Source organism: Equus caballus, chromosome X (assembly GCF_041296265.1).
Source record: "Equus caballus isolate H_3958 breed thoroughbred chromosome X, TB-T2T, whole genome shotgun sequence".
Lineage (NCBI taxonomy): Eukaryota > Metazoa > Chordata > Mammalia > Perissodactyla > Equidae > Equus > Equus caballus.
The window spans coordinates 127,544,840-127,557,401 of NC_091715.1; the positions used below are offsets into that span (position 1 = coordinate 127,544,840).

A 12,562-nucleotide genomic window follows, 5' to 3' on the forward strand; every position below is an offset into this window, starting at 1 on the left:
GAGACCTACAGATACACAGGCTGAATAAACTTGCTCAAAGACACACGAAACTCTGAATGCAAAGACTAGCAGGACCTTCAAGTCCTTAGGAGAAATGAGGAGTACCTAGACAAGCATGAAAGAGCCATCCTAACATTAGGAGAAGAATCCAGAAATTCTGCTGCAACCCAACTAGTTTAGTTTCTTGAAACAGCTTCCTAATATTTGTGTTGCTAGCTCCCGGCATAGGGTCTTTGTCACAGGAGCTCAGTAAATATTTATCAGTGATGGTGCTGTTATGAGAAGACCCCAAAGGTGAACACTCCCATGTGGGGGAAGACCTGGAAAGAAGAAGCCAGCTTGTCTCATGGCGTATGAAACGCATCATGTTACATTTTGCTAATTTTCATAGTAGTTCTAAGAGGTTGGCATTTTTATTCCCATTCTATAGATGAAGCAACGAAGGTTCAGGGAGATTATACACTACGCCCAGGGTCACTAAGACAAGGAATGGCTGAGCAGAGATTCACATCCTGACTCCTGAAGCCTGTGTTTTTTCTACTATACCACGCAACCTTTTCTGACTCTGCTCCCTGCAACACCAAGCTGACCCATTCCTGTGCAGGGTATCGACTCAGCTTTCTATCTCCAAAGCTTTGCTCTTAAAAATCTCTATGGGGCTTTTACAAATGAATGTTTGTGGTAATTTATTATTCCTGGTATCTCAAAGAGTCTTCGGTCAATGATAACCAGAGCTGAGACAATTCTGAATGGGGCTTTTCACAGCACAGCAGTTTAGTCATGCATTAATTTTTTTAAAGCAATGGATTACAGAGTCAGAAGAAATGGTGGGAGAAGAAACAGACTTTAAAACTTGAAAAAAACAGATGTGTGAGGGAAATGTTTCCACCAGTGTGTATTCTTTCACCCTCTGGGATCTGGGGCTTGTTAACATCCTTTTCATACTGAAAGAAAATATAACATGTATTCTATAGCTTCTATCTGTCAAGTTTGATTACGTCAATTTATTATAATTATTGCTTTATTTTCAATCAGAATAAGAACATTAATTTAGTTTCTTGCTATTTTGTCTGGAGTACCTTATGTCTAGAAAATTGAGAAGAGATTGTTCAAAGGTGATTTAAAGTGTTCATAATTTTTTTAAAAATCTGCTAGAAGGTTGCTAGTCAAGAAACCCATTAATTTTACATTAAGAATTTGTTAAGGGGAATGGGGCAGTTGAGTAAATCAGAAACTCTCTTACCACAAAATTCCTTCCATGTTTGGAAAGAGATCATTACCGGGTTCAATGTATAATAAGAAAGCTAGAGCTTGGTATTTCACCATTCTTTGGATTTCTGATCAGTAAGGGGGAAAATGGAGGTGCCATATATCTTTTAAAGTATCTTTTAAACCTAAGCTTATCAAGAATGGATTTTTTTGAAAAAAGGTAAATGAAATAGGCCCTGATCCTGAGGGAAGTCTGAGCTCCAAGGGGATTTAGAAAAATCTAATTAGGATTAATACAAATAAGAGGAAAAGCAGAGAAAAGAAGCTAAGCCCATTGGAAGTTCTCATGCAATTCTCAAAACCGCATGTAGGAAACAGGATGAATAATAACTGAGCAAGCAGGCAGGAATGAAATACCCATAGGAACTTCCTGGCTCCCATCTGCCTCCTTCCCACCAACTAAGTCAGCTTGCGTCCACCTGTCGAGGGAGCCAGGTTCTGCCCACACATTCTAAGACTGGGGCTGGCCCTGGGCAAAAAAATGACTCTGAGGAGCTCTTGCAGGAGACAGCAGCTGAAGCGGCCTTGTAGCTGGCGCTTACTTCCAAGTCTTTCTGCCTCACTTATTTAACCTGGAAAATGGTACTAATGATGATCCCCTCCTTATCAGGATCGTCGTAAACATTCAGTGAGTTAATCCATGTAAAGAGCTTAGAACTGTGTGTGGCACATAGCCAGTGTTTAATAAATGATCACTCTCATCGTCATTATCTTCTTCACTGTACGGATTAAGTGCTTTTCCAAGGCCACTATCCTGTGGCAGCCCAAGGCAAAGACCTTAGATCAATCTTCGGGTTCCTGGACTGATGTTATTTCCACCGTACAACGCAGCAGGTGATTGCAGAAGCACCCAAAGGTCCCACAGACATTTAAACATTTCCCCCTACAACTGAGCCACAGTGACTGAGCTCTCCATCCTAGATAACATTTTTGACGAGTTGTCTGGTGATATATAATTTTGTTAAGTGAAGTGAGTTTTTATCTCAGGAGAGGGAATATATTAGAGAACTAGCAGAAGCAGAAATGGGCTTCCTGTAATGATTGAACCACGATCAAACATCAGTATTTTAAACCAAGTACAGGGCCTGAATGAACAAGACTCTGAGCAAGGTACAATTTTGAAGGAGAGGGACAAGGGACAGGCTTAGAGTAGAAGTTGGTCAGAGTTGGGAGCTAGGCAGCTGGAAAAAAGGGCAAAAGTCTTTCAAAAGACTTTAGAGGAATTCCTTCACAAACATTGGGCATTTAGGTTTTATCCCATGAACCTGATCCTCGAACTTAGTTCTGGTTATTCATAATTTTCTAGCAGCATAAGAGAAACCCACACCCAGAGCTCAGAAATATGGATATGTTGATAAGTTGATTTCCATGCCAAATCAAAGTCTCCTTCAGTTTTACTTCATGAGATTTAACAATACAAATAATACACAGTGTAGGCTTGAGTTATAAAAAGAGGGGTTCATCTATGAACTATAGAGGAATACCAAGAATGACTTTTAAAAATCATACGTATAATTTTTTTCCTTAAAAAAAAAAGATAGCACATTAACTTCAGGCAGTGCTTGGGCTGCATATGTTATGAGGTTTATTTGTACTGCATATCTTTGATGGGCTCTATTTGCGGCTGAAAGTACAAACATACTGATTACAATCACTCTTTCCTACATTTAGGAACAAAATTAATTATCTGCAAAAAGCAGAAAGGCTCAGATAGACACTCAGTCAGTAAATGATAATAGACAGCGCCCAAATATAATGACTCCGTTTCCTACTTTATCTGTTTTAGGCATTCTGAGTGGAATGAAAAAAGGAAAAATTAATTCAGAAAGAATTTGAATTGGGTAATAAGAAGGCAGCACGAGCCCTCCCCCACCCCCACCTCCCACAGGAAATATGAAAGCAGCCTTGCTGGACGATGCACTTCCCAAAGAGACTGTTTTTTGGTCTTCTGGCTTCCAGCATTTCTTTTATTTGTTCTTGTTTTACTTTATATAGTAATTTATTTGAATGATATGGTTAATATTTATATATGTATTGTTTTACTAGCAGTTTTCTAATATGCTTATACATTGTGGTATTTAAAATGCTTTATATATTAATTCCACAACTTTTTATCTTATGAAATCTTTTTTCCACAATGTTATTGAGGTATATTTTTGGATTTATACAATTCACCACTTCAAGTATACAACTTAATGATTTCTACTAAATTTACCAAGTTGTGCAGCCATCACAACAAACCAGTTCTAGAACATTTTCATGACCCCAATAAGATCCCTCATGCCCATTCCAGCATCGCTTTTGAGAAGTCTGATGCATTCTGGACCCCAATGTCCAAAGAGACAGTTTAAAAGAACACTAAGAAATCCGTACTTTCACCAAAACAGAGGTTATTTCTCTTACCCCATTAACATTGTCCACAACAAGGAAAAGAAGGGTAATGTGTGAGACCTCGTACAGTGCCCAGTGCCAGCACTCAGAGAAATCTGCCCCAAATTCCATCATCTTGGCCTTTTTGTGAAACTCTTTATTACAGCAAATATTATAATCATCCCCTCCCTTGAGGAAATCACTGTGCTGCAGTGTAACTTCATTTAGAAATGCTTCTGTGATGTTCAAAATAGGTTCCCAATTTTTCAGGTAGGGCTGCGTGGATTGCCTTTTAAGAAACAGCCCAAGTAGAAAGCATTTTCTGCCAGAGATGTGAGCAAGATAACAAAATGCACAGGCTGAAGCGGTTAGTGAGCCAAGCTTCCCTGTGGCACTATTGTGAGTGAATGATGTAGCGCTATCGTCACCAAGAGTAACCTTATTCCAAGTGGGGAAAAAGGAATCACAGAGGAATCGCACTGTGTACATGACTCCATGTCTTCTGAGGTGGCTCAGGTTTTACAGTGAAGAGAGCAAGTATCCAGGTGCTTTTCTGCCCTCACCATGTTACAGGCTGCTTTTGCTGTGCTCTGATGCCCTGGCCACCCAACATAAAAAAGGCGTTTTGGACTCCCTCATTGTCATTCTGGGAGCACATGGATTCTCAGAATATCAGGTCATGGCTGGAGGCGTTCCTGGACTTCTGCCCACTTGGGTGAACGTTCCTGACTTTCTAACATTTCTGAATATACTCCGCGGACAAATCAGTCCTCCACGTCACTCCCGGTAGACATGGATAACCATCTGCTTACTACTCTGTGCTGATCACATGCTTCACCTTAGAAGTGCAGTAAAAGACAAAACTTCATTTAGCCAAGCCACTTAGCAATACAAAACTCCCAACCCCAGAGCCTGAACAAGAAAGAAAGGAAAAGATAGCTTGGAGATCGAAAGAAAGAGCAAGAAAACAGTAGCTGGAGGCCCAAAGTAGCAGAGTTTACTCCGAACCAGAGGCAACAGTCAGGTGCCTCTTTCATACTTTCTTTTTAAAGTATTTTCTGAAGAGCTAAGAAAATTGCCACTGATCTGTCTTTGGATGTGTCCTCTGCTACCCTCCAGCAGGTGGCACACAGCCCTGCCTTTTGGCCAACCAGTCAGGGCTGAGCTAAGTGTCTTCTAACTTCTAATTTCCTTGCCTGATCCTCTAAAAGCATTGTGAATTTGAGAGGTTCTTACAGCTATCCAAGGTTGCAGGACATTTCTCCACATGGGTCTCGTGTGTTTCTTCATGTTTTATAAACAGGCACTCAACACCCTTTCTTCCAGACTTTTTCACGTATCTTTGTATAGTGAACAGCCTTGGAAGACAGAGAGAGTGTTTCCTTTCAGAGAAAAGAGCAGGCAGGCTTACCACCTATCATAGAAGATTTGAGTCCCCTAAGCTCAATGTTCCTGTCCTGTAATGTAAGTCACTGTGTGTGCAGGGGTCATCTGGCCTTCTTTACCTTACCCTGTGGGAATTAGGGATTGGGGATCTGCCACAAATGCTGATACTCTGGCTACTGTGAGAAATCAACTGTCCTTCATCTCTGAGCTAAGAATCTCGTGTCTTTAACCAGCATTAAAGAAACTGTGGCCAGATAACTTGTTAGCTTGCAATTAAGGTAAAAATCCTAGATCTTTCACAGTTCTTGAGGATATGTCCCTGCCACATCAGTCCACAGATGACAGAAGGACGAAAAACTTCTTTCTAAAGATTTGGAACACATAAAACAACTGGTAATCAGTCTGCCACTTCTTGCTGAGGCAAAGGCAAATAATTCTAGATTTGTGAAGAGCCCACCTAATTTCCTAATATGACCCATAACATATATAATTTCAGGACGAAGCATTACAAAAAGCTTCCTTTGTGTGGCCACTGTTGGAAACTTACACAGAAATTAACATTTAGTGCCTAAAAATGGTGCCATTTTTTCATTTGTATTCTTCTCTTCAATAAATAGGTAATTTATGTTTAAAAACTATATATTTGCCCCAATGGAATCACTAAAGCTATGTTAATTGTGAAGAAAAAAAGGATGGCAGCCTGTAAACATTTTTGTCTTTCCAGAAATGGACCTCACACAAATGACATTGCTTACCGCAGTTCTAGATGCTGACCTGCAGACACTAATTAGGTATTGAGCCATTTACTTGTTTTTATCACTTTGAAATCACTTGGTACTGAAAGTAGCTTGCATGAATTCAGACAAGGTATCTCTATTTGAGACTAAAAAATGAAAATCCAAAGTGATAGCATGAGGAGAAAAACACTGACATTCTGACACCTGAGAAATAACCTCAGCCTTCAAAAGCGGAGAGGAAGGTAGGGCTAATCTTGGAAATTCTGATGAGTTACAGTCACTCACACAGACAGCAAAATATCAGAATTTGATAGAGTGAATTATTATTGAGGATCAACAGAGAATCTCCCCCAGAGCTTCCCAGCACACATAAATACTGACTTCACTGAAGATGTCTTCAGAAATTCTAGCAAAGGAAATGGATGTACTTGGATACAAGGTTATATTAGGTTCTCAGAAGGCAGCATCACTATTAAGGAAACTCTCTAATAGAGACTTGGATGTATTGTTAAGGTCCTGAATCAAAGGCAAATGCACTAAAAACCATCTGTTGGTCCAACAGGTAGATTTGAAACATTGCAACTGGAAGATCAGCTATTCCTTACCACTGGCACTGCTCATATAGATTCCAGGCAAAGTATTTTACTGTGTGACTGGGTCTTTCACCACCTATACAGCATCCCTTCTTCCCCCAGAAACCACTCTGTGCCTTTAAGTGTTAGGAAGACTAAAAATCTTATTCCTTTCAGTACTTCCTTGGGAAATACTATAGCAAAAGTCTCCAAGGAGCAAGAATGAATTCAAAAACCAATTGTGCAGCTGGAAAAACAGTAGAGAGTAATACAGGATATTAAATAAGATAATAAAAAGCTACTTAGCCCATGTTCCGGGAATGAAGATTCCAGTAAAGAGAGAGTGGAACTATTTGAGAGAGAACAACACAGAGTAATGGTTAAAAGTATGAGATTTGGAGTCAGACAGATGTAGCTTGGAATCTTAGCTCTGCTACCTGCTAGCCAAGTGACCCCTGAGGGCAGCAACAGAGTCACAGCCATCTTTCCACTCACTCCCTGTGACCCCCAGTGTTGATCATAGTGCTTCCACAATCAGATTTTCAATAAATGCTTCCTGAAGTGAATCCTATTTCGAATAGTGCTAAAATGAATATCACAATGAGGGAAGAAACAGAGAAATCGTGGTGGTAGAAAAGGTTGCAATTTTGCACAACATTCAATGAAGCATATAACAAGCCAAGGTAATGAAAGTGTGGGAGAGGAAGCACTAACACTGAGAAATTCTGAGATGAATCAATAAAGAAAGTACATGAGTACAAACGGAAAAATAAAAGCGCGAACAGCCGTGCGAGAATATGTGAGCAATTACTTTGAGGGGTAAAAAAAGTAAATGAAATCATAGAAACTTCTGGGAAACTTTCTGGGAGAGCAATAAACATCCAACATGTTAATTAATACCCATTTAATCAATGGATGAATTATATGTAAAATGCACAATGGCTATGCATATAATCCGTACATAGGTATACAGTAATGATAATCAAAATGGTTTCAGAATAAAAACAATTGCATTTTAAAAGGACAGTTGTGGTATTCAACAATTTGGGTGTAGTGTAACAACAATGTTGAAAATATGCGTATTGAAAAGTGTACATATTTGTATTTGCTTCAAGGTATAAGATGTGGAATTTAATAACGTGCTGATAAATTTAACAGTGATACTCTCACCCAATTAAAGACCTACTCACTACTCAGTCGGGGCCAAGATATTTAACCTAGTTCATAAATGTAGATGAAGAGTCAAGATGGATCTGTTTATAGTCCCATCGTTAATACTTCCATACAGATTTTCTCTCCTTCCCTTCCTCTCCCAAACACACACACACGCACACACACACACACACACTCACACACATACATTTTCACACATTTACTATTTTTATTCACTTCCTTGGACTAAAATAACAAACATCTTGGCACTTAAAAATAAGTTGAAAAACCCATTGTCCATTTGGCACTAAGAAAAATGTGGTAGAAAGAGTACAGGACTGTGGCTCAGTGAGCACCTGCCATGTGCCTTGAACTCTGCTAGGTACTTTGAACGTATCATTTCAATTAATCCCCATATATCAACACCATTTTATAGATGAGGAATCCCAGGTCCTAGCATTGCCATTAACTGTCCTTCACTTCCAACCTCTGGGCCGTACTCTATCTTCCAAACGAGGTGGCTGGATTTGCTCCCAAGGAGTGTCAGACTCAGTTAGGCACTTCTTAAATGACAAATTCTCTGGCTTCTCCATAGACCTATGGTATCTGAATCCCCAGGGGCAGACTCCAGGAATCTCTTTAACAAGTTCCACAGGTGGCTGTGATGATGAACCAAGTTTGGGGATTAGAGGCTTACCACCTCCAGGGATGCTGCCAGCGACAGCACCCCAACATTCGCCCTCATGTGTTCACTTGGTGGTCTGAAGAATTGAAACCTAAAGCACCAGCAGGCCACACTTATTAAAATTTAACAGTGCCCCATTCACTTGGAAGACCAAAATGTCCATCATAATCTGGGGTAGACGGTAGCCACCAAAACACTGGGCAAAGCCCCTGTATGGCAGATGTCATGGCATGGCTTATAGCTAGCTAAAATGGCTGTCCCAACAAAGCTCAGGAAGAACATATTTTCAAAGGGGTCTCTCACCAGATCATAATCTCCAGCAGAACTGACTGGCAGGGTTTTACATTTTATCACAACAGGAAGGTGAGGGTGCTACAACAGAATCTCATTAATGCTTTCATTTTAAATCAGCTTTTGCTTTGGGGCATTCTGTGGGTTTGTTAACATGAATAGAGTTTTGCAGTCTACCCAGCCCTCACTTCCCCTCACCCTCCATAAATAGCCCAGTCTCTTTCTGGCCTGTACAGAGCGTGGGCTGAATCACACCTGGCCAATGATTCCTCCACCCCCACCATTTGGTATATATTACTTAGAGCTGGTGCTCATAAAACAGTAACAAGGCAGAGTTTACATATGCTTTCTGTTCTAGTTCAGGCATTCCTTGGGGAAGGCAGACTGCATGCTCTCATAACCAGCTGGGAACTGGGAGCAGTCAGGCCCTTAACGGCAAAAACAGAAAGGGACTGCATCACTGAGCACCTCTTGACAGCCAAGGCTTTCCCTCCTGAATGATAATGACATGAAATGTACTCCCTCTGCATACACACACACACACATGTGTGCACATGTGCACCTAAAATATAGCAGGTTTGGCGCTGCAAAATAGCCATCCAACTTACATTCACAATGTCTTTGCAAAATCCTAATGAAGCTTTTAGAGTGAAAGTCTGAGAAGGTCTAACGGGAGACAGACTGGTATGGTGGAAAGAGCACTAGATTGCAGCAGCAGAAGACTTGGATTCTATTTCCGGCTCTTCCATTAATTAAATATAACTTTGGACAAGCTCCCTGAACTTTATTTCTTCATTTGTAAATCAACGGGATTGGACTAGCTGATCTCTCACGGCCCTTCTAACATTCACATTTTAGTGACATGTTCACTAAGGTGAAATTTATTCAGTTACATGTCTGTCAACTAGATTGTGATCTTTTCAAGACTTAAAAACTATGTCTTGGGTAACTTTGAATACCCAGCACCTAGCAAAGTACCATGAACAAAACAGATGCTTAATAAATGTTTACTAAATAAACCTTCATGCCTAGAGCCTGATCAAAGCAATGACTTGATCCCTTACCAGCTCCCCACCCTATTTTTTGTGTTTAAAAGCACTAGAGTAGAATATATGCTTTCAAGATCAACTATGTAGCCGTCAAGTGACAATATCAGAGGCAACCTTTAAACACTCCTATACCCTATCTTTAATGTTGTCTCCTTATTTTTCCTCTTACTGAAGACATTTCTACACCCCTGGCACCCTTGCTTTGTTTCTGACATATAGTGGGCCCTCAACCAATATCAGGTAAATGAACATATGAATGCACTCACTTTTCATTTTTTTTAGTTCTATGAGATTTACTTTTGCACAAGGCCCCAGAATCTAGCCTCGAATTATAAAGCAGTCAAGGGAATAATTAGCCACTGAAGAACACTATGGTTAGATAGGACATTTCTGTTCATTTTACTATAAAGTATTTTTTCAGCAAATGTGTTTTAAATGGCTAACATGGTGAATGGGGCAATTAGAGCGCCTCTGTAAGTAACCATGCAGTGAGTTGCATCATTTCTGTCCTCCTTCTTAGTTTAATTCACCAAAGAAACCAATTACCCCTATTGTTTCGCACTTTCAGAGTTTAAAGACAAGGCTAAATGGCCCAATCTGCCCTCCACATTCTGGGCAAGCAATGGCTCGGAGTACACAGCAGTTGCACTGTATAGAAGATAAGAGCATGAGTCAACCAAGCCAAGTAAGCAAACCAAGCCAACCAAGCCTGGGTTTGAATCCCAGTCCCCACCCCCCAACTCCACTTAACTAGCTTTGAGATCTTGGGCAAGGTATTTAACTTGTCTAAGCTTCATTTCCTCCTGTGTAAAATGGGGACAATATTAGGACCTATCTCATGGATTACTGTGAAATAATATTATGTAAACTGGTCAGCAGAGCACCTGAAATGTAGTAGGCACTGAATAATAGTAGCGTTTTATACGATTCTGCCACTTCCTTCTACACAGCTGGCAGCATTCAGGAATCAGTCACCACCACCTTGCTGGGACCTGGCTTGTAGCACTTGGCTGTATGTTCTGCTCTACATTGAAAAGCGGGTGCTGCCTGTGGTTCTGAAAGAGCGCACTCTAGCTTCACAGGTACAATGTAACTAACAATATCTGACTGAAACCAAGCAAACTGCTGCCTCACTTACAGAACTGTCCTACGCCCATCACACATCCCACCAGCCTTACGCTGGTATAACCAAGGCTGCAAAAACAACTGTTGGAAAGCATGGATGTTTTACCTCGCTTATGTTCTTGTGTAGGTTTATTTAGTGGGTTCTAGCTGGGTCTCCTGTGTTTAAAGTCATTGCTCAAAATGGTAATGTGATATACATGATTCAGAGCATGAGAGTGAAATCAGAATCAGAAAAAACGGTGATAACTTAGTTAAAGGGAGACCTGATCAATTTCTCAATCATGAATCTGAATCTGAATCGGGGCTCTTCCACTAACTATAGCTGGGCGCCCTTGGGCAAGTTACAGTTTCACTGAACTTCAGTTTCCTCACTTGTAAAATGGAGATATTGGCTCCTGCCTCAAAAGGTTGTCAAGAGGATTATGATAACTAACAACAATGGTAACAATAGCTAACATCTACTGAAGACTTACCATGTTGTAGGCACATTCTAAGTGCTTTGACACATGTTGTTCCCTACGAAGAAGACATTCTTTTTATCCCAATTTTATGACTCAGAAATACGAGGATCATAAAGAGAAAAGGATTCACCCAAGGTGCCATGGCAAGCACGGTTGGAGCTACACTTCAAAACCAGGAGTTATGACTCCACGGCCTGTCGTCTTAATGTGCTGCCTAGCTCTATGGGGTCATTCATTCCCTTTATCATCCCCGCCCACCCTCCAATCTTTTGCTCACTTCTCTCCATCAGTGCCTGCTGCTGGCCAGGCTGCCCCACCCTAGTAGGACCCAATTCCCCTGAAAACTGTAGACTGGTACTCACGGTGGTGGTCAGCTTTCCTCCATTCTTCTGGACATACTGGATGGAATCGTGGATCGTCGAAAAGAGACCAAGCAGTACATTCTCCATGTCGTAGATTCTGTACATGCCATTCACCAGTTCTTCCAGAGACAGAATGTATTCTCTCCAGTACTTGTCAATCTCCACCACACCTGCCATACAGCCTTGCATGACCACATTGCAGTAGCCACCACAAGGCTTAACCATCATCAGTCCCTGGCAGTAAGAGCAGTACCACATTCTGGTGAGCATTCGGCTACAGTCCTTACTGAACTTCAGGTGATCAGTTGTGTTGATCACTTCGATTCCAAGATTCAGGGCCTGGAGGAAGATTCTAGTGACTTGCAGTGACTTGGAAACCTGTGTCATAATAAGCTTGGGGAAATTCCCAAATACTTTCAGGTCACGTCTTGCCCCTCGGAGGCACTCATTGATGTCTAAGGTTGACTCAGGCAGGCCTGGGTTCATTAGCTGGGTATAGATGACTGGAAACAGGCTGTCAAACAATTCATTGACCATGTCATCCACGTTGATGTCAGAACCCAGAATGTAGAGAGACACATCGGTGAAAAATTCACCCACAAACTCAAAAGCTTGTGGGGTCAGGCTCGGATAGTTGTTTTTGAACATGGCATTGGTGTAGTTCTTGGCATGGCGAACAACAATTTCAAAGGCCTCTGTAAAATAAGAGATATAGAAATGCCCACAAATTAAAGCAGGAAAATCCAGGGTGTAATTGAATTTTATATTTCTCTATTGCTGTCATGATTAAGGTCCCATTTGCCTTAAATAATTGAGTCATATTCATTTCCGGCATTGCCTCTACGCCTGCAGTTGTTTGTTCCTATAAATCAGTTTTCCTTTCTGAACATGAAGTCCAAACCCTGATGTGCGCATAAATTCTCAAACACACAAATTATATTTCAAACGACAAGAGCCAGGATTCAGTTAACATTTCAGCCTCTCATGAAAATATTGATTAAAAATTGGCTAAATGAGAAGTTATTTCTCTTTCCCTCATTGATTTATTCAGTTAAAATTGTATTTCAAGACATTTTATTTTTAGACAGAGATAAATATTTGAC

The 12,562-nt window shown here is 40.7% G+C and overlaps 1 protein-coding gene across 2 annotated transcripts in view; it reads right to left on the minus strand.

Annotated features, from left to right (window-relative positions):
* Positions 1-12,562, minus strand: part of GPC3 (glypican 3) — a 404,151-nt gene that overhangs the window by 173,152 nt on the left and 218,437 nt on the right. For both annotated transcript variants that reach the window (XM_005614508.4, XM_001488331.7), the window contains one exon: positions 11,460-12,154. In XM_005614508.4, the coding sequence (XP_005614565.1) occupies positions 11,460-12,154 (695 nt within the window). The remainder of the gene's footprint in view (positions 1-11,459; positions 12,155-12,562) is intronic.